Genomic DNA, 21,029 nt, shown 5'->3' on the forward strand with positions numbered 1-21,029 from the left:
GGTCGTGACCTTCAGCGAGGGAGGGTGCTGGCTCTTCTGTTGTGATGACCTCTTGGATGCGACCATCGGGGGCCGTTCCACGTGCCAATCCGTCAAGGGTGCAAGGAGCCATCGCCTCCTTCTCAACAATCGAGAGTGTGCGTCTGTCCCCTACCTGGCGCGCCAACTCTCGGTGTTTTGTAAACTAGACTAGTAAATTTATATGATTGTTATGCTGCTCTAGAAAGACGATGGTAGCATCCAAAAGACATGAGGATTTATACTGGTTCAGGCCGGAGCCCTACGTCCAATCTTAGAGATGATCGAGTGTGTGTTCCTCGCTTGAATAGTCTGAAGTTCTTACAATGTGGGGGTACAAGAATAGTGGAAGAGGTAGGAGAGCTAGAGCTAGGAGATAATCTGCCTGAAGGGATGCTTCAGGAGTCCGGAGGTTATGAAGAATGTGAAGATGTAAAGGATGTCCAGGATGGATGCCCTGGTTGCCCTTATATAGAGTTCGGGTTCAGGACATGTACAAAGAAGAAGGTTCTCCCGATCGAGGGGTCGCGAGCCTGGGAGAGAGGCCTAGCTAACTTGGCTTGCAAGCTACGCCTTCTTGCTGCGCACGTCCAAGCATGGTTGTTGTTATGGTCTTGTGGCCACGTCGTGGCATGGTGTGGCGTGGTGCTACTATGCGGGCTGTGGCGGCACTGTAGGCACGGTGGTGGTTCACCAGCCGTCCTGTGCGATGTGGTCTCCGCCATGGCCTTCGTCATTACCTCCTGATCTCCTGGGGGCGTCGTACAGGAGTTGGTAGCCGGCCCCAGGTCGTTGATCACCTGGTTAGCTTGTGGAGTTGGTGGACACAATCTCGATCTCTAGGGTCATGGCTCCCGCCGGCTTGGATGGCCTCTAAGTCAAGACCTCCGTCGTGGATCCCATCCCGTAGTGAGTAGAATCATACATGTGTCTTGTTGGATCGTATTTGGACGATGGGTCGTCGTACTGGAAGTCACCGTTGGGCGGTGTTGTCTTGTCTATGTTGCGTGGCGCAGTGATGGCATCTGACCGGACCGAGGTGATCGTTGTCCTCTCGGTCCTTACGGGGTCTATTCGGCATGTCCGCCCCTGTCAGAGCAGTCATGCTATGCTGGGCTCGGCCCTCCCCTTTCCTCTCAGGGGTCAGGACAGTGAGAGGTCATGAATCCTTGTTGCGTGTGCAGCTAAGACAGATGGGAGGGGTCGTGGCCGACCCCGGTCTCAGCATCTGGCCTAGTCCGTTCGGCTTGGCTGGGACTCGATCGTATGGGTTTTCGTTAGCTGATGTATCGTAGGCCGCTCGGTCTGCTAACTAATCGATACCTTGAGACACCCGGGGATCATATAACCCCAACACCAGGTAAAGTTTAGCTGAGTCTATTAGCCGAAGAATCTAAACACCCCAACTAAAGTTTAGCTGTGAAAACTTTTAACTGGCTAAAATATAGCTTTGAAATTTTAGCTAGTTATAAACTTTAGTTGGGCGGATTCAAACTGTGGCTCTACTTTTGGCTGCACTAATTTGGATGCAACAGCCGCTGCAGTTGAAAAAAAATCCAAAACACTAGTCCTGTAGAGTAGTAATGCATGTCAAAGATCGAGCAGCCGATCAGGCTTTAGCATACGAAGTAACAGTGTGCGGTGCCCTATCTACATGGACAAATCAAAAGGACTGCTAATTAGGCTTTGGTAATCGTGCTCGTAGTGAAGTGCACTTTTTTGTTTAGTGACTCCCATGCACATGCAAAACCTTGTTGTCCGCATACTGATGTACTGATGTGTGCTTTGCTTAGTGACGCAGCGGCGCGTGGTCTGATGATCGCAAAGAAAAACACAAGGGTTGCGTCAAAAAGGGTCAACTAGGTGGAGTTCTGACCATGCCAACACCACTTCCATCACATAAATACCAAAAGAAGTGCATCTAGCGTTTCGTGGCCGTCTTTAGTCCTGCACTCCTGCTGCTTGCAATCCGCCTTTCCCAATCTCTTTTTTTGCACCAGTCACCTCATATTCTTGAGATTCTTGAGATATTGCGTGCGAACTCGACCGATACTTTACGATTATTTACTGTAATAAAATAAATTCACATTCTTTGGGATGTACGTTGGTTTAGGGGTGAAAACAATAGGGATAAGTTATGTTTTAATTTCTACATTTAACGCGCTCAAATTTGTAATGATAGCCATTCCAAACGTTTTCGATTTTTTTTTCTGTTTTTGCTAAACCACTCCTATAATATTGTCATCCTATAAACTTTACGCTATGAATTAGAATTATTTATGTGTAGGCAGTGTTGCTATGCTAGGCTAGTTAGGTCAGCATGTGAAGACATGTTTCTTGGTTCTACGTGTCTATGTTCTCATTTTGTCTTTCTATGTCCGGTACGTTATCGACATGTTCCCATTCGGATTGATCCATTTTCAGTTCCGCTGATTCTCGATCCCATTTTTTTGCCTTCATTCCCAATTTCAATTCAGCCTCCGTAATAAAATGAAAAGTGAAAACAAGAAAAAGATTTATTCTGGTCGATCCCATCCATTTTCATCCCTATATAGAGGGATAATCCTTATTGTCTTGCCTGCTGCAAATGAATCAATATTCCTTAATTACCTCGGCATAGAAGTCGTCCATGCCAGGCTTGCTTGTGACCTTATATTAACTTGGGGGCTAAGGTTTTCTTTTTGCTGAAATGCGATGTAATATGCTATTTCAGATAAGTTGCAAATTAAATGTCAACGAAAATGGTTGATCATTTCTCCCTTTCCTCTTTTATTTTTCATCGGTGCAAAATGGTCGCTCTCCGAGCTATCGTTTTGAGAAAAGAAGAGGATGTCACCAACGTACGGTGCCTGTGCAAATTCTAGAGAAGTGGAGGTCGTATTTGGCAGAACATGCCTCATTTGTTTGTTCCCCCCTTGCAGCGCCGTTGTTCTTTGCTTTGAGGCAAAGCAAAGTCGAGGGGAGCAACAAATAAAAAAAAAGTCACCAAGGAACCAGAACCGAACCTGATCCGAGCAAATTTAAAGCTGGAATTCGAGCCGTAAGCCGTTAAACAAATCCGCGTGTGTATATAATATATGTATATCCTTCACTACGTCAGCATAAAACTGTAGAGCTTTTAATTTTATTTATTTATTTTTCATTTCATGTGGCCGGAGCAAGTAATTAAAGCTACTTATGGAGTATATAGATAGATACTAGTATACAAGACCCTGATTTATAGCTAATTAATTTTCACATTTAGAGACGTCCGTATTAATGGATGTAGGGTTAGCTTAGGCCCTAAGTTTCTGCCACGTCCCTCGGAGGCTCGGAGCTATGCACGGACCAAGCCAGTCCATCAAGGCCGTCGTGTGCTTCGGGACTTCGGGAGGATCGCTGCGGCCGGCTGCATGCGGTCGTACACATGCGGACGTACTGCATGCGGTCGGCGCGCCAGGGAGTGAATCCGTATTAGTAGTCGCCGACGGCTGACCGGCCTGGGACTTCATCCAATTACCGGGCGTACTGTGGAAAACTCAACGGCGCTCGATCCGCTAGCTATCTCCCTGATTTGGACCTTGCGTGCCACGCGCGTTGACGTGCCAAATTTTGTTTCTGTTTTTCTTTAGTAGGGATCGAATGTTGAGTACTTAAGCTTAGCACGAGTATTGGCTTGCGTCACGAGGTCTCAACTCAACTGCATGCTGGTACAAAAAAATACCTCGGCAGATCGATGGCTAGAGCGCGATAGGAATAGCAGCAAATATCTGCGTGCCGCCTTGCTGCCGTGGCAACAAAAAAAGGGTCATGCTCCCGAGAGGAATTGATACGGTCACGGCCTGCTGTACCAGTGCCGAAATACGGCAGCGTACCAGCACAAAACACGCTAAACTTCCCACGTTTCGGGACGTTTCGTTTTCTTCTAAGAGGCTGGCATCTGTGCTGTGAGGGGAAAAAAACGTTTTGCTCAAGCAAGATATATGAATGTAGCGAACCCAAAAGTCGCGGCATTTGTTCGTTCGATGGAGTGGTAGTTATATTATTCGTAAATTTTTCATATCCCTCTTCTAGTTTCATATATGAAACTATAAGAAGGATATGTAAAATTTATAAACAGTGTTATTACCACTATATCAGATGAAGAAATGATCAAAGTAAAAGTGGTAGAACTTGATCAATTTTACAAGTTTATGTTCATGACTTTTTAGCTAGAATCATTTAATGTTTCAAAATGACGTTTGAAGTTGCTATTTTTTGAAATTTAAATTTTAAATTGATAAACACAGTCACATAAAAAGATGACAAAAATAATAGCGGTAAGAACATAATAAATTGATAGAGCATGATTTTAGAAAATTTTAGAGAAAAAATAATCAAATTTGAAGTTAGTATTTGGAAGAAAGACTAGTTACATGTTTAGCCAGAGATTAAAAGAAATCAGAATTCTTCAACAATTTAAAAATTGGATTTCTATCAGCATTTTAAAACAGTAAATGATTTCAAATGAAAAGGCTGTAAACATCAAAGTTCTATAACTTTTCGAGATCTATAACTTTATTTTGCTCATTTTTTCATCCGAGGTCGTTTGAAAAAATTCAAATTTTAGTACTAAAATTTTACTATTCGGCGTCTATTTGTAAGGACAGTTGTATATTGAGTCGCTCCTACAAATAATGCCATTCGTTGATAACAAATAGTGCCGAAATACGGCAGCGTACCAGCACAAAACACGATAAACTTGCCACGTTTCAGGACGTTTCGTTTTTTCCTCAGAGGCTGGCATCTGTGCTGTGAGGGAAAAAAATTAACGTTCAGCATACGTTAGCATCGTCAGGCGCTCAGCCGTCTGTTAAGATTATTACGGTAGTGGTGAAAAGATCGCTGTCCTAGACCACCGATATTTTTTTTTCGTGCAAGTGCAATAGTACCGTGTGTAAACACGAATGCCTAAAAGCTGCAGGGATTCACAGGCTGGAGCACTGCACGCTAGCTGCAGGGGTGCTGCCAGTCGCCCAGTCTGACGGCAAACGCCCTGATCGATGGTTGGTTTCTGGACTGGTTTAAACTGGCTGGTGTTGGTTTATTATAAGAGAAAAAAACTGATTGATTTAAGCTGACTAAAACCAACAAACGAACAGGCTAAAAGCGTGCAAGGATGATACACGGTACAGCCGCGCAGGCGGTGGATGGAACACGAGAGATGTAGACCTTGCATGCAGGCTTCGACCCAGACCAGATGAGAGGGTTCCAGCCTTCCAGGTTCCAGAATTGGTCGCAGCCTCATCGCAATCAGCTACGGAGTTCTCCCAAGGCCTTTTTAATTCCAAGTTTTTTCATTCTCTCTCTATCACATTAATTTTTAGTCATTTGCATAGAGTATTAAATATAGGTAAAAAAAATAACTAATTACATAGTTTAGTTGAAAATCATGAGATGGATCTTTTGAGCCTAGTTGGTCTACGATTGGACCATATTTACCAAATAAGATGAAAATAGTACTATTCAAAAAAAAGTTTCAATATAAACGAGGCCCAAGGTTCGGTTTGCCGTTTGCAGCAGGAGCCTTGCAGGGGGGCGAGGAAGAAAGGGGAAAGTTGATCATCTTTTTTTCAGGTTGAAGCTTGCTTGCAGCAGCAAGTTGATCAACTTTTTTCTTTGATAAGGCAGGCAGGCAGCAAGTTGATCATCATCGCTCACATGTGCTGTGCCACGATAATGAGGTATTAGTACAACTAGTACGCACACCACCGGCTCGCCGATGAAGTTACTTGACCACCACGGAGCAGAGGTAGCGAATTCGTATTAAAGCATTGGCTCGTCAACTGGGAGTCGGCCATCTCTGTACTTCCACCACGTGAATACGTACACAGAGAGAGAGAGATGGTCAACGTGAGGGCACAAGGTCGGCTTTACCAGGCGCTGGCTGCGGGCCCCCACGGAAGCCTCGTGACATGATGATGATGTGCTTGCGTCTCAAGAAGTTGTCGCGGGGTCGCGCGGCGTGCCGAGAGACTTACGCGGCAAGGAAAAAAATAGCCCAGGCGCGGGTGGCGCCTGCCGGAGTGAAAGGAGCCCACCGTTTCGGGGTTTCGTTCGACGAAGCCAAACCTGCCATGCAAGCAACACACGCCCGCTCAACTAAGTAGGTGAAGCAAGGGCAAATTCGGTACTACCACGCCCGTCGCCCGTTGCCGTTAGCGTATGATTTTTTATTGGTCAAGGCATAAGCCGTCGTCATAATTATAAAGCGCCATTTCGTCCAGAAGCCACCAATTTAGGTCTAATTTAGTTCCAAAAAATTTTCACTCCAAACTATCACATCGAATCTTACGGCGCATCCATGGAATATTAAATATAGATGAAAAAAAACTAATTGCACAGTTTGGTTGAAAATCGCGAGACGAATGTTTTAAGACTAATTAGTCCATGATTAACCATAAGTGCTACAGTAACTAACATGCGCTAACGATGAATTAATTAGGCTTAATAAATCCGTCTCGAAGTTTCCAGGCGAGCTATATAATTAGTTTTTTTTATTAGTATCCGAAAACCCCTTCCGACATCCCCGAAACATCCGACGTGACATCCAAAAATTTTCATTTCGCGAACTAAACGCAACCTTAGATAACCTGAAAGTTTATCATTTTATTTTGCTGCATAAAGTTAAGGTACAGATAGAAGTGGCACCGCTAAGTTACGTACCTTGATTTCCACCATTTTGTTCAGAGGCCACCAATTCAGATAGTCTGAAACTACATCATTTTATTTCGATGCATAAGGTCTTGAAGGCAACGTCACCAGACCAATTAGAAGGTCAGCCAATACACAACCAACAGAGCAGATATCAATCGCAGCAGTAATACTCCGTAGCTCCAAATATTAGTTCAGGCGCCCTATAATACCGTGAGCAAATGTACGATATGTTAGGCTTGCATTGGAATTGAAATGGATATTTCACTTTATTAAACCCATGAACATATTCAGAAGGAATAAACTAAAAGAGAGAAGTGTACCAATCTGCTAGCAGTCCCAAAATTGCAAATCTTAACCTGATGTGTATGAGAATTGACTAGGAAGGCTAATCAAGATGCAATAAGAAATTTGTTCAGCAGTTACCGTAAAACCGAACGAAAAAAAATACCTAAGAGATTTAAGCAGACACGTTTTTGGCAAGACGATATGAAAATACCACAGACCTTTTTTAACATTAAGAGCAACTATAATTGTATATCGAATTTAAAAAAACCATGAGCCATATCATATATCAATAAACCATGAGCAACTATAATCATATATCAAATTGAAGATAATCAAAGAAAAAAAATGAAAAGCACAAAGGTGTCAGAAAGACCGCTTCCATGAGGATTAAGAGCATTGGGAGAGGCAGGTCTGGCAAGGAGAGGTAAGGAGAAAGGGGGAGCGGGAGAGGAAGCGAACCTACGAGCCGATGAAACGACGATCAACGGTTCTGCGCGGAGCACCTGCACTAGTTCATGCTGGGAGAGGGGGGGACACCAACCTATATATATCAAATGCATGTAAGAGCTACGCTTGTATGTCCTTAGAAAAAACATGGCAACCTAAGCTTTATAGACATTGCAATTTGAACATTCCAAGATTTAGGCCTGCCGACCTTAAAATCAGTTAAAATTGCATATGGTTTCTTCTTCTTTCTTCTCTGTGACATGGTCCTGCTGAACCAGGCTAAATAACAATTACAGAAGTAGCTAGTAATACCAATGTGAGAACCAAGAACTCATCTAGCTTTAAGCATTAGGTAACTACACTTAGTAAAAATATCTGGATAAAAAATGGTATGCACACCAGGAAACATCAGGAAACAAAGAAAATGGAGTCCATCAGTGTAGATAGAGATAAAACTGGCATGACATTAAGGCCCTGTTCGGCTTATCCCATATTCGGCTTGTTCGGCTTCTTTTTCAGCCGAAACAGTGTTTTTCTCTCACAACAATTCAGCCGAAACAGTGTTTTGCAGCCAAGTTTCAGACCAGCGAACGGGGCCTAAAAATAGAACATCATTCTTTCTGGAAACTCATTGGTTTCAGTTAAACAGGAATCTCCTGGAAGGAGGACAGGGACATATGCACTAACCAATTAGTATCGTAAATCATACAAGGAAAAAAATGGCATAAAAAGGTCACTAGCCTTCCTGCTCTTTCAATGAATGGACACAATCCATTACGAGGAGATGACAAATCAATGCATAGTAATATATCAAGATTGTACATGTAATCATTTTTACTAACCTAGAGGTATTATTTTGAACAAACCAGCAAATTTGAATTCAGGCAATAGCAAATAAAATACTAAAGGGAATAAAATCAGCAAAAGCTTTAGAATCTACTATTCTCAATTGCCATAGAAATTATTGTGAGGATCTGCCGCTCAAAAAAACGCGAGGGAGAGAGGATCTGGGGGAGGAGCCATGGGACGAAGGAGGAGAAGAGGGTGAGTCACCGTCAAATCCAGTCGCCGAGCTTCACCGCCGCTGCCGTCGCCGCACAGACACCTAGGGTTTCGTTGAGCAAAGGAGCACAAGCTCCCCCAGTAGGAGGAGGCGTTGAGTCAGCCGCACGGAGGATGCGGGAGAGGGAGGGGGCCGCTGAGCCCCTCCCGCAGCAGCGCATCGCCTGCAGGGGCATCGTCGCCTGGCACCTACCGCCGCCTCGCGCCTACCGTAGCATCGGGAGGGAAGGGAAGAGAGAGGAAGGGGAGTGAGAAACGGAGGTGAGAGGCAGGCGAGGGAGGGTGGAGGAGGAGGAGGACAGCCGCCGCGCCCAGCTCACGCCCGTCACCCCTGCTCGCGTCGGGATGGAGAGGGGAGAGACCAATGGGGAGAGAGAGGAGGGAAGAATCTGCAAGGAGAAGTTGGAGCCGAGTATATATTTGTTCCACCGGATTCGCATGACAAGGCGTAGAAGTTAGCAAAATGAACCCAGGGCGACGAGAAGCTAGCAGAAGCTGATTCCAACAGAAACGGCTACAAGCAATCTAGGCCACGCGATGGAGGATTGGACGGCCAGGAGAATTCAGGGTGATGTGGACACCTTGAGTGGCGGCTAAAGTAACTTGCTTTGATATATTAGAATTCTCCGTCGAAACTTTTTTCTCGATGAATGGTATACGGTGGAACACTAGACTTGAAAACTTGTTACTTATTCAGAGTGGACAGAATCGAAAGTATTTGCACTGTTACATTGGATATCGTGTGCCGGTGCCCCCCCTACAACCTCCGTGTTCACACTTGCCCACAAATCCTCCCCCTGATTCGAGGCATGTTCGCTGGTCTGAAACTTAGCTGAAATTAACTAAAAAATAATATTCTAGCTAAAATGTTGCAAAAGAAAAATATTGTTCCGGCTGAAAAAAGAAACCGAACAAACCAAGTTTCAGACCAGCCAAACAAGCCCGAGTAAGCACTGGCTGAAGCAAAATAAGTGCTCTGTTCGCTTGACTGATAAGTCATGGCTGAAAGTACTGTTGACTGATTTGTTGAAAAAAAAAATATTCGTTAGAAAAAAAAAGTACTATTTATAACCAAACAAACAGGGCGAAGGCAGGTAGTACCAAACGTTTGCGAGGCCGAAGGCTAAACTGGACATTTCTAGACTTCTCCACCAAGTCATCCCCCCAAAACAGCCAGGGGCGGGCTGCGGTAATTTTCTACAGTAAAAAAGGCGCCGCCTGGGCGGAGGCAGATCGAAATAAAAGAAGAGCACGCTTCCGAACCGATGTCCTCGCCGACGTCACCTCGAACGTGCCCCTCACGAGACCGACCCGCTCCTCCCAAAATCCTGAACCTATATACCACCACCGGCCGGCCGCCTGTCCCGAGTCCCCGAGTCCTTCTTGATATACGGCAGCAGGCACGGAGCAGATATAGCCTTGCTTGCTTGAGCCGCAGCAGATCGGCCGGACTCGGCGGCAAGCGCGATGGACTTCTCATCATCCGGCGACGTGAAGGCGGCGATCATGCGGCCCGCGGCTGCGGCTGCCGCCGCCGCCGGCACGTCGACGCTGCTGCGGGGGTGGAGGGAGTTTCGGCGGAGCGGCGCGCCGGCGAGGTTCCTCTGCTTTCAGGACGGCCAGTGGGTCGACGTCACCGGGGAGGCGGTGCCGCAGCTGCGGCGGGCGTTCCAGGAGAGGAGGTCGATGGCCAACGCCTCGTGCGGGGGAAAGGCGTACCTGTTCGACTTCCTGCGGATGGTCAGGATCGACGGGGCCACCGGCGAGGAGACCGGGCTGGCGTGGATCGACCACCGCGGGGGCTGCTTCTTCCCGGCGCCCGCCGACTGCGGCGGAGGGAGGAACAAGCGCAAGAGGGACGACGCGCCGGCGCCGGAGGACGAGGCCGAGTCGTCCTCGGGCGTGGACGAGCGCTCAGGGGAGAGCCCCGGGGTGGACGCCAAGAAGAGGAAGGCATGGGCAGGGAACGCGGCGGCGAGGCTTGAGGAGAACGACAAGTACTACCAGGTCGTCAGCAAGCTGTTCCTCAGCTACGGGATGGCGCAACGCGGCGCGGCGATCACGGCGGTGCGCAAGGTCGCGCACGGCGCGAGGACCGCGGCGTTCCAGGAGCAGGCGCAGCTCCTCGCCAACGCGCGCGGCGCCGCCGCCGGCACCGCCAAGTTCGCATGGTACGGCGCGTCCGCGGACGACGTGGCCGCCGTGGTGGACCAAGGTTTCGTGAGGAACAACGCGACAAGGCTCGGCGCGCGCAAGCACGGCGATGGCGTGCACCTTTCCCCGCCGCAGTGCCCCTACACAAGGTGAGTTCCGTGCTGTTTTGACATCCCAATTCTTGAGATAAATTTCTACTACGCGATTTTGATCGATTCCAGGCATGTAGTTGTAGCATAATAATTTGCCTAGTTGCAAAGATTCTCATTTCTTTTACTTGCATATGAAGTCGCATCGATTTTTCCGGATGAATTTGTAAGAATTTTGAACATAGTTCCTCTTCTATCTATCCTGCTGATTGGTAAATAGATCATATAATTGCTTATTCATGCAGTTAAAAGCTTACCGTATCAAACTAGAGCAAAGTTCATGTTCCTTTTGCCATATATTCCAGTTGCTTAGTAGCAGTCAGCATATCTTGCCAAAGCCTTAGTGCGTGTTCAGTTCCACCCAAAATTCCAAAAAGTGCTACAGTACCTATCACATCGAATGTTTACGGTCTGTGCATGGAGCATTAAATGTAGATGAAAAAAAAACTAATTGCACAGTTTGGTGAGAAATTACGAGACGAACGTTTTGAGCCTAATTAGTCCATGTTTGAACACTAATTGTCAAATAAAAACGAAAGTGCTACAGTAACAAAAAAAATTTCCAAACTTCCAAGACCTAAACACGCTCTTAACCAATTTCTTGTTTGTTCGCCCTTTCCAAGAATATAATTTACAGAGTGTTTACATTTCTTGTCCTTTTGATTGCTTAATCACGAAGACACTGACCTGTCGCTTCGTATTAAAATGAATTTATTGCTAATTCGAGCATTTTTGCATTTGTATCAAAATAAACAAAATATATATATATATATGGAAGTATAGCTGTGAAGTAGGACTGTAGGAGTAACTTCCAGTGAGAACTGGGAAACAACAGCTGGCGTCGGTTGCTAGCAGCAGCTTACCAGTTGTACCACAAGAGTGATCTCTGATCGTTCCAGTTAACTTCATCTCAACAATATGTGGCCCGGTTAAGCAGCCTAACGATCCTTTTGAAATCGTTTTTTGTTTCAGTGCCATGCTGGCCAAGGCAGACCGGACCGGCGAGGCGCACATTGTGCTGTGCCGCGTGCTGATGGGCCGGCCGGAGGCTGTCCCGGCAGGGTCTTCGCAGTCCTGCCCCAGCAGCCACAGCTACGACAGCGCCGTGGACAAGCCGGAGAATCCACAGTGGTATGTTGTGTGGAACAAGGATATGAACACGAGGATCCTCCCCGAGTACGTGGTCAGCTTCAAGTGCTCCAAGCTGCAGCAGATGCAAGGTTAGCTTCTTCTCTGAATTTGACGAAAATGTTACTTTGGTTGCCATTGGATGGCGTTTCATGATTCGATGAACTTTCGGTTTCAGAATCATCAGAAGCGACCTCAAAGCTGAAGAAGCGGTCACCAGTGGTTCGCGACATGTTCCCTACTCTTCTTGCAGAGATCGAGCAGATCGTGCCAGACAAGTGCAATCTTCTGCAGGAGTCATACAACAGCTTCAAGGTAAATTGGTGATAGTGATTTCCACACAACTTATTTTATTATATATATACGTGCAAGTTGGAAGGACAGTACTGTTGACAAATTTTCTGGCCTCTTTGGCACGGCTTATGCCCGGTTTCGGCTTCATCTATTTTGCGTAAATCGAGGTACTGTAGCGTGAAGCCGTTTTGTAAGCCGGGGTTAAAATGAACTAGAAGTCGGGAAAAGCTAGTTTTTTTTTGCTTCACCGGCTTTGGCTTCACCAGTGAAGCCGTTTTGGATGAGCCGTGCCAAAGGAGCCTTTACATTACATCACATTCGATCTACCGATTTGTCCGCTGAAAACTTCCATTGCATGCGCAAGTTTAGCTGTTATTAGGAAAATATGCAGAATTTGCGTTGCTGCTTGACGAGCAATTGCAAACAACTTACAATTCTGAAAAAAGAGCATAAATTGATTGCTTGGACGTGCCAAATTGATGCTGTTGTGGAAGACTTGATCATAATCATGCTGTACTTGTACTGAGCAACAGCACAGCAGCAGCCTGAAATTTTCACTGATAGTCTAATCTACAATCTTTCTCCCCTGCAGATGGGACAGCTTAAGAAAGACCAGTTCATCCGGCTCCTCCGCAGTTACGTCGGCGACAAAGTGCTCACCACCGTGGCCAAGAAACTCCGAGGATGCTAAATTTCTAGTGCGCGGTGCAACATTATTATCTCCTTGATTTTGCCGTCTTGGTGGTGGTATACACGGTGGCTCTGACTCCAGCGACTCAAGCAGTGTACGTGCTAGCTGTCTGTAGTAGTACCAAATAGAGATGAGGAGGTTTATTTTTGTTTCTGTTGATTCAAGTTTCTGTCAAGGGCGTATAGAGGGTTTGCAGCGATGTCCTTCCATTAACCAACACAAAGCATAGATGCAGTTTCTGTTCCTGAGACGTTTTAAATCTTCTTTTAGTGTCCTGCAACCTGTGATAATCTGTACAGACTGAAAAGCCGTTCAGAGTTCTGGAGCTTGTCAGGGAGAAGAACATTCTCCCCGTTTAGTTTTTCTAAGTTTAGCTTCTCTTCGACTTCTGTAACGTTGATAGAGTTTATAAAAAACAGCACAAATCTACAACGAAACTAAACCATGAAATGTATTCTGATGACCATCTATTTGATACTATAAGTTTTGAAAAAAAAAAATCTACAAAAATGGTTAAAGTAAGATAAGCTTTTATTCGCAAAAAAAGTAAGATAAGCTTCATGTTAGAAACTGGATACTGTATAGAGTATTTGTGTAGGTAGGAGGTGATAATTGATTACCAAACAAGGACCTCTAACTCTTGAGTCGTACGGAATCTTACAAAAATCGAAATTTAAGCAAGTCATGAAGCTGGGAGGTGATCAACGATTACCCGGGAATATGTTACATAATTAGTATCACTGGAAAGATATTTGAATCTAGTTTTTTAATAAGTTTATTTGGAGATACAAATGTTACACGCATTTTCTACGAATCGAGTTAGACTTATGGCACGCACACCAACGGCGACAGTTATTTAGGGACGGAGTGAGTAGGTTATTAGCCACATTTTAGAAGTTGAGTCGGCAAAGCTATACCCAAATCACCTTGTTCATATTAATTGTACACTCTTCTCGCTGATTGTTCTTTCATGCTTGTGTAAAACTTCTATATTCTACAACAAGCGAGGTAGATGAAATGTGCTTCTGTATCTATGCTAATCTTCCTATAGGATCTCTACGACTTAGGTTTTCTTTGTATACCACGTTATTATGCACCCGGTTTGTTGTGGACCAGTCATTTTTATGTTATTTCGTGTAAGAGTAGAGACACAATAGTTGTTGTTATTCATAGCAAATGTTAATAAGTCATATTATTGTATATAGCGTGATGGCGACAACTGATTTATAGTGTTAGCGAGTCACGGAAACATGAGCTCCCTGTACATAACTTATATCTACAAGACTAATGAATATTGTTGATCAAGATCCGGACGAGTAGAGGACTCGGGTTGGGGCACTCCTGACCAAGTGTGCCAACCAGGCACCTTGGGCGCGAGCAGATCTGCTTGTCAAGAATGTACCCTAGAGGGAGTCAGGCACATTGCCTACAGGGGGCTGCTCACCCTAGTGCATTAGGCAGAGCTCTTTGTTGGTGTCAAAGGAACAGGGGCCCTTACGCTCCACTTAATCTTCTGAAGCAGGGCAGGTGTAGGTGTAGATCTAGCCTATCCACGAGATCAATTAGGATCGTTACCAATATTTGGTCAAGTAGCGGACGAAGACTGGGTGCCCCTCTTCCCAACAAGACCAAGCACCATGGGGAGTCGAACGGACATGCTCGGTGGGCACCTCCTCCGAGTGCCCCTGACGACTGACCAAGACATTGACGCTAGAGAACACCAACTACATTGGCCCACAAAGGGCTGCTCACCACGGTGTCCTATGCAGAGCTATCAAGCAATCGTGCTCGCCGCACACCGTGTGGATAGTGGCCCTTGCCACTATGCGTCTGTCTGCCTCGCAGAGCGGGCGCGCGACCAATATTATTACTACTAGTACATCGTGCGCGCAATCTCGCGCGGCGCGCAATTAAACATTAAACGGGAAATGAAATGGTAGAGGCAAGCATAGTGAGTTCCGATAAACGTAGTGCGGAGGTACAAATTGTATTTATATTACATGGATGTATGTTATGAAGCCGGCAATGTTTCGAGTTGGAAGGCTAGGGTAGTGTTACCGACATATTACAGCAGTTCACACCATATGTCCAGCGACAGGTTACAGTTTGACATAGAGTCTGGTACAGTGCAGTTAGCAGCAGGTAGGATTTCTAGTTTCATAAGATTAGATAGTGGGATTCTAGACTATACAAGAATGCTGATGACGAGGTCCAAAAGCGCACATATTGCATGCTAGTATAGTAACTTAGGCAGGCAAGTTTTGAACCGGCATTGTAAATCTCAATGTACATTGTGCTGAAGATGAGCTTGGTTGTATGCGTTGTGATGGCCATGCACAAGGCGACGCACCAAGGGGTTTCACAAGCTGCACAAAACATCAGATAGGTTGAGGTGATAATAGAAGTGTTGAAGGTGACTTTTAAAAAACATGGCAGTATGTATGTAAAAACCTTTATCACTTTTTCTGATTGCTTGATGATGATTTGCGTCCACCAGACTTGGCATGCGGTTTAGTATCCTGACCTCTTGGCCCGGAAGCAGTTCAGATTTATTATTGTTGAGAAGTTGCACAGAAGGATTATATGCTCATGTTGTAACTTATCATTGTAAACAGTCTGGCAAAAAATGTGGATTTCCAATCCATAGTTAGTGTTTAATACCTTTTGCTCGGCTGTCTAGGTGGTCCTCTGGATGCTGTTCGTGTGTACTCTTTATCATGGTCGGTGATCTGAACGTCTATGTTGAGTGCCTAAGAGGTTTCATGAGCAGATTCAGCGAAGGTTGTTTGATCCTATAGGAAAGTACGTGATGAACAGAGGTTGCCGAGCATAGTTAACAGGAAGTCTGTACTCACATTTTTATGTGTGGGAATGCAGGTCTAGTATCAGGGTGTGCGGTTGTACATTACAGTTGGGAAAAAGATATGATTTGTGGATACAAATAGGACGAACCTCCTATGAGTAGATTGTTCCTCAAACAGCTTCCTCTTTGCAGGTTGCTTTTCAAACATGGGTCGACGACTTTGCCGGGCTGGAAAACATAGCATTAGAAATTGCGAATCGGCAAGTAATGTTTGATGAACTAATCAGTGGTAGTGTGAGTTGTATTACTTTAAATATAGCAGGCATGTATAATATTCAAAAGGCAGTACTGCAGAGCAGATCACTATAGAATAGTGGGCCAGTGATATTAGATCAATCCGAAGCAATACTAATTATGGTGATGAAATAAACACAACTACAGAATACTATTACTTTCATGTGACCAGAAGAAAAGGACGGTTGTATGTACAAGGATTTAAATTTATCAATGTGCATTGATCTGATGGTTTCATGTCATGGCACTGATGATCTGTCATGATGATCTTACACTATAAAGGTCAGTAGCTTACTAATGTCACAGTAGGAACAAGAATCTGTAGCAATGAAATTTTTAGTGACTTACTGAGTGTAATAGGAAGATAGCGAGAACATTTTTTTCATATATTTTGAGTGCCGCTAATTTTGACAGTATAGTGTAAAATAGGTAAGTCCTGGGAAGAAAGCAGCACACAATTAGATATTTGTGAACACGAAAGCGGTAAAGTAATTAGCAACTTGAGTTAGGAAATGGTAAGGCATGACCATTGTGACAGTAAGGCCGGCACAAGAAAGAGGTCCAGATGTTTTGGTTGAGTTCCACAAAACTTTTAATGGTATGAACATGAATTCCCAGAGATACCACAGTCAACCATTGTTGAGAGGGTCAGACCAAACCATCTTGTGGGACCATATAAACCAACTATCATTGAAGGTATCTTGCACAGCCATTGTTAAACAGTGGGCAAGTTTAGAAACGTATCTAAAAGTGTATCAAAGCCCAGAGACACTATATGCTAACCATCCCTCAGACCAAACCATTTGTTTTATGGTATTATATGAACCGCTTACCATTCAAGGAAAGCTGCGGGGGTATTGTTACACAGTTGCCAGATTTAGGTATAGACTTAACAGCGCAACAGGAACCTTGATGAGTTAGCAAATTGTATGTACATAGTTTGTGATATGAGACACATACTCAGCAACACCAGATGAAGGAGGGGTATGAGCAGGTTCATGTTCCACCGAGGCCTGCACAGTGACGGGAATCAGCAGATATCATAGCGTCTGTAAATGAGAGGCTCAGATTCGAACAGTAAGTTTTTGTAGCAAAAGTAACTAGAGGCGCAGCTCCTCGCCAACGCGCGCGGCGCCGCCGCCGGCACCGCCAAGTTCGCATGGTACGGCGCGTCCGCGGACGACGTGGCCGCGTGGTGGGACCAAGGTTTCGTGAGGAACAACGCGACAAGGCTCGGCGCGCGCAAGCACGGCGATGGCGTGCACCTTTCCCCGCCGCAGTGCCCCTACACAAGGTGAGTTCCGTGCTGTTTTGACATCCCAATTCTTGAGATAAATTTCTACTACGCGATTTTGATCGATTCCAGGCATGTAGTTGTAGCATAATAATTTGCCTAGTTGCAAAGATTCTCATTTCTTTTACTTGCATATGAAGTCGCATCGATTTTTCCGGATGAATTTGTAAGAATTTTGAACATAGTTCCTCTTCTATCTATCCTGCTGATTGGTAAATAGATCATATAATTGCTTATTCATGCAGTTAAAAGCTTACCGTATCAAACTAGAGCAAAGTTCATGTTCCTTTTGCCATATATTCCAGTTGCTTAGTAGCAGTCAGCATATCTTGCCAAAGCCTTAGTGCGTGTTCAGTTCGACCCAAAATCCAAAAATGCTACAGTATCTACATCATCGAATGTTTACGGTCTGTGCAGAGCATTAAATGTAGATAAAAAAAAAACTAATTGCACAGTTTGGTGGGAAATTGCGAGACGAACGTTTTGAGCCTAATTAGTCCATGTTTAACACTAATTGCAAATAAAAACGAAAGTGCTACAGTAACAAAAATTCCAACTTCCAGACCTAAACACGCTCTTAACCAATTTCTTGTTTGTTCGCCCTTTCCAAGAATATAATTTACAGAGTGTTTACATTTCTTGTCCTTTTGATTGCTTAATCACGAAGACACTGACCTGTCGCTTCGTATTAAAATGAATTTATTGCTAATTCGAGCATTTTTGCATTTGTATCAAAATAACAAAATATATATATATATGGAAGTATAGCTGTGAAGTAGGACTGTAGGAGTAACTTCCAGTGAGAACTGGGAAACAACATCTGGCGTCGGTTGCTAGCAGCAGCTTACCAGTTGTACCACAAGAGTGATCTCTGATCGTTCCAGTTAACTTCATCTCAACAATATGTGGCCCGGTTAAGCAGCCTAACGATCCTTTTGAAATCGTTTTGTTTCACGTGCCATGCTGGCCAAGGCAGACCGGACCGGCGAGGCGCACATTGTGCTGTGCCGCGTGCTGATGGGCCGGCCGGAGGCTGGTCCCGGCAGGGTCTTCGCAGTCCTGCCCCAGCAGCCACAGCTACGACAGCGCCGTGGAACAAGCCGGAGAATCCACAGTGGTATGTTGTGTGGAACAAGATATGAACACGAGGATCCTCCCCGAGTACGTGGTCAGCTTCAAGTGCCTCCAAGCTGCAGCAGATGCAAGGTTAGCTTCTTCTTCTCTGAATTTGACGAAAATGTTACTTTGGTTGCCATTGGATGGCGTTTCATGATTCGATGAACTTTCGGTTTCAGAATCATCAGAAGCGACCGTCAAAGCTGAAGAAGCGGTCACCAGTGGTTCGCGACATGTTCCCTACTCTTCTTGCAGAGATCGAGCAGATCGTGCCAGACAAGTGCAATCTTCTGCAGGAGTCATACAACAGCTTCAAGGTAAATTGGTGATAGTGATTTCCACACAACTTATTTTATTATATATACTACGTGCAAGTTGGAAGGACAGTACTGTTGACAATTTTCTGGCCTCTTTGGCACGGCTTATGCCCGGTTTCGGCTTCATCTATTTTGCGTAAATCGAGGTACTGTAGCGTGAAGCCGTTTTGTAAGCCGGGGTTAAAATGAACTAGAAGTCTCGGGAAAAGCTATTTTTTTTTTGCTTCATCCGGCTTTGGCTTCACCAGTGAAGCCGTTTTGGATGAGCCGTGCCAAAGGAGCCTTTACATTACATCACATTCGATCTACCGATTTTGTCCGCTGAAAACTTCCATTGCATGCGCAAGTTTAGCTGTTATTAGGAAAATATGCAGAATTTGCGTTGCTGCTTGACGAGCAATTGCAAACAACTTACAATTCTGAAAAAAGAGCATAAATTGATTGCTTGGACGTGCCAAATTGATGCTGTTGTGGAAGACTTGATCATAATCATGCTGTACTTGTACTGAGCAACAGCACAGCAGCAGCCTGAAATTTTCACTGATAGTCTAATCTACAATCTTTCTCCCCTGCAGATGGGACAGCTAAGAAAGACCAGTTCATCCGGCTCCTCCGCAGTTACGTCGGCGACAAAGTGCTCACCACCGTGGCCAAGAAACTCCGAGGATGCTAAATTTCTAGTGCGCGGTGCAACATTATTATCTCCTTGATTTTGCCGTCTTGGTGGTGGTATACACGGTGGCTCTGACTCCAGCGACTCAAGCAGTGTACGTGCTAGCTGTCTGTAGTAGTACCAAATAGAGATGAGGAGGTTTATTTTTGTTTCTGTTGATTCAAGTTTCTGTCAAGGGCGTATAGAGGGTTTGCAGCGATGTCCTTCCATTAACCAACACAAAGCATAGATGCAGTTTCTGTTCCTGAGACGTTTTAAATCTTCTTTTTAGTGTCCTGCAACCTGTGATAATCTGTACAGACTGAAAAAGCCGTTCAGAGTTCTGGAGCTTGTCAGGGAGAAGAACATTCTCCCCGTTAGTTTTTCTAAGTTTAGCTTCTCTTCGACTTCTGTAACGTTGATAGAGTTTATAAAAAACAGCACAAATCTACAACGAAACTAAACCATGAAATGTATTCTGATGACCATCTATTTGATACTATAAGTTTTGAAAAAAAAAAATCTACAAAAATGGTTAAAGTAAGATAAGCTTTTATTCGCAAAAAAAGTAAGATAAGCTTCATGTTAGAAACTGGATACTGTATAGAGTATTTGTGTAGGTAGGAGGTGATAATTGATTACCAAACAAGGACCTCTAACTCTTGAGTCGTACGGAATCTTACAAAAATCGAAATTTAAGCAAGTCATGAAGCTGGGAGGTGATCAACGATTACCCGGGAATATGTTACATAATTAGTATCACTGGAAAGATATTTGAATCTAGTTTTTTAATAAGTTTATTTGGAGATACAAATGTTACACGCATTTTCTACGAATCGAGTTAGACTTATGCACGCACACCAACGGCGACAGTTATTTAGGGACGGAGTGAGTAGGTTATTAGCCACATTTTAGAAAGTTGAGTCGGCAAAGCTATACCCAAATCACCTTGTTCATATTAATTGTACACTCTTCTCGCTGATTGTTCTTTCATGCTTGTGTAAAACTTCTATATTCTACAACAAGCGAGGTAGATGAAATGTGCTTCTGTATCTATGCTAATCTTCCTATAGGATCTCTACGACTTAGGTTTTCTTTGTATACCACGTTATTATGCACCCGGTTTGTTGTGGACCAGTCATTTTTATGTTATTTCGTGTAAGAGTAGAGACACAATAGTTGTTGTTATTCATAGCAAATGTTAATAAGTCATATTATTGTATATAGCGTGATGGCGACAACTGATTTATAGTGTTAGCGAGTCACGGAAACATGAGCTCCCTGTACATAACTTATATCTACAAGACTAATGAATATTGTTGATCAAGATCCGGACGAGTAGAGGACTCGGGTTGGGGCACTCCTGACCAAGTGTGCCAACCAGGCACCTTGGGCGCGAGCAGATCTGCTTGTCAAGAATGTACCCTAGAGGGAGTCAGGCACATTGCCTACAGGGGGCTGCTCACCCTAGTGCATTAGGCAGAGCTCTTTGTTGGTGTCAAAGGAACAGGGGCCCTTACGCTCCACTTAATCTTCTGAAGCAGGGCAGGTGTAGGTGTAGATCTAGCCTATCCACGAGATCAATTAGGATCGTTACCAATATTTGGTCAAGTAGCGGACGAAGACTGGGTGCCCCTCTTCCCAACAAGA

General features: G+C 44.7%; 1 protein-coding gene and 1 pseudogene across 1 annotated transcript; both read left to right on the forward strand.

Moving 5' to 3' along the window:
• The first annotated feature begins 9,754 nt into the window (after window positions 1-9,754).
• Window positions 9,755-13,299, forward strand: LOC136535303 (probable inactive poly [ADP-ribose] polymerase SRO3). Its single transcript, XM_066527598.1, has 4 exons — window positions 9,755-10,790; window positions 11,763-12,010; window positions 12,097-12,233; window positions 12,805-13,299. Exons 1-4 carry the CDS (start codon window positions 9,955-9,957, stop codon window positions 12,901-12,903), a joined length of 1,320 nt encoding a protein of 439 aa, XP_066383695.1. The 5' UTR covers window positions 9,755-9,954; the 3' UTR covers window positions 12,904-13,299.
• A 3,223-nt stretch (window positions 13,300-16,522) lies between these two features.
• On the forward strand, window positions 16,523-19,739 carry LOC136535302 (probable inactive poly [ADP-ribose] polymerase SRO2; annotated as a pseudogene).
• The last annotated feature ends 1,290 nt before the right edge of the window (window positions 19,740-21,029 follow it).

The sequence above is a fragment of the Miscanthus floridulus genome, unplaced genomic scaffold, assembly GCF_019320115.1.
Source record: "Miscanthus floridulus cultivar M001 unplaced genomic scaffold, ASM1932011v1 os_2659_1, whole genome shotgun sequence".
In the NCBI taxonomy this organism is placed as follows: Eukaryota; Viridiplantae; Streptophyta; class Magnoliopsida; order Poales; family Poaceae; genus Miscanthus; species Miscanthus floridulus.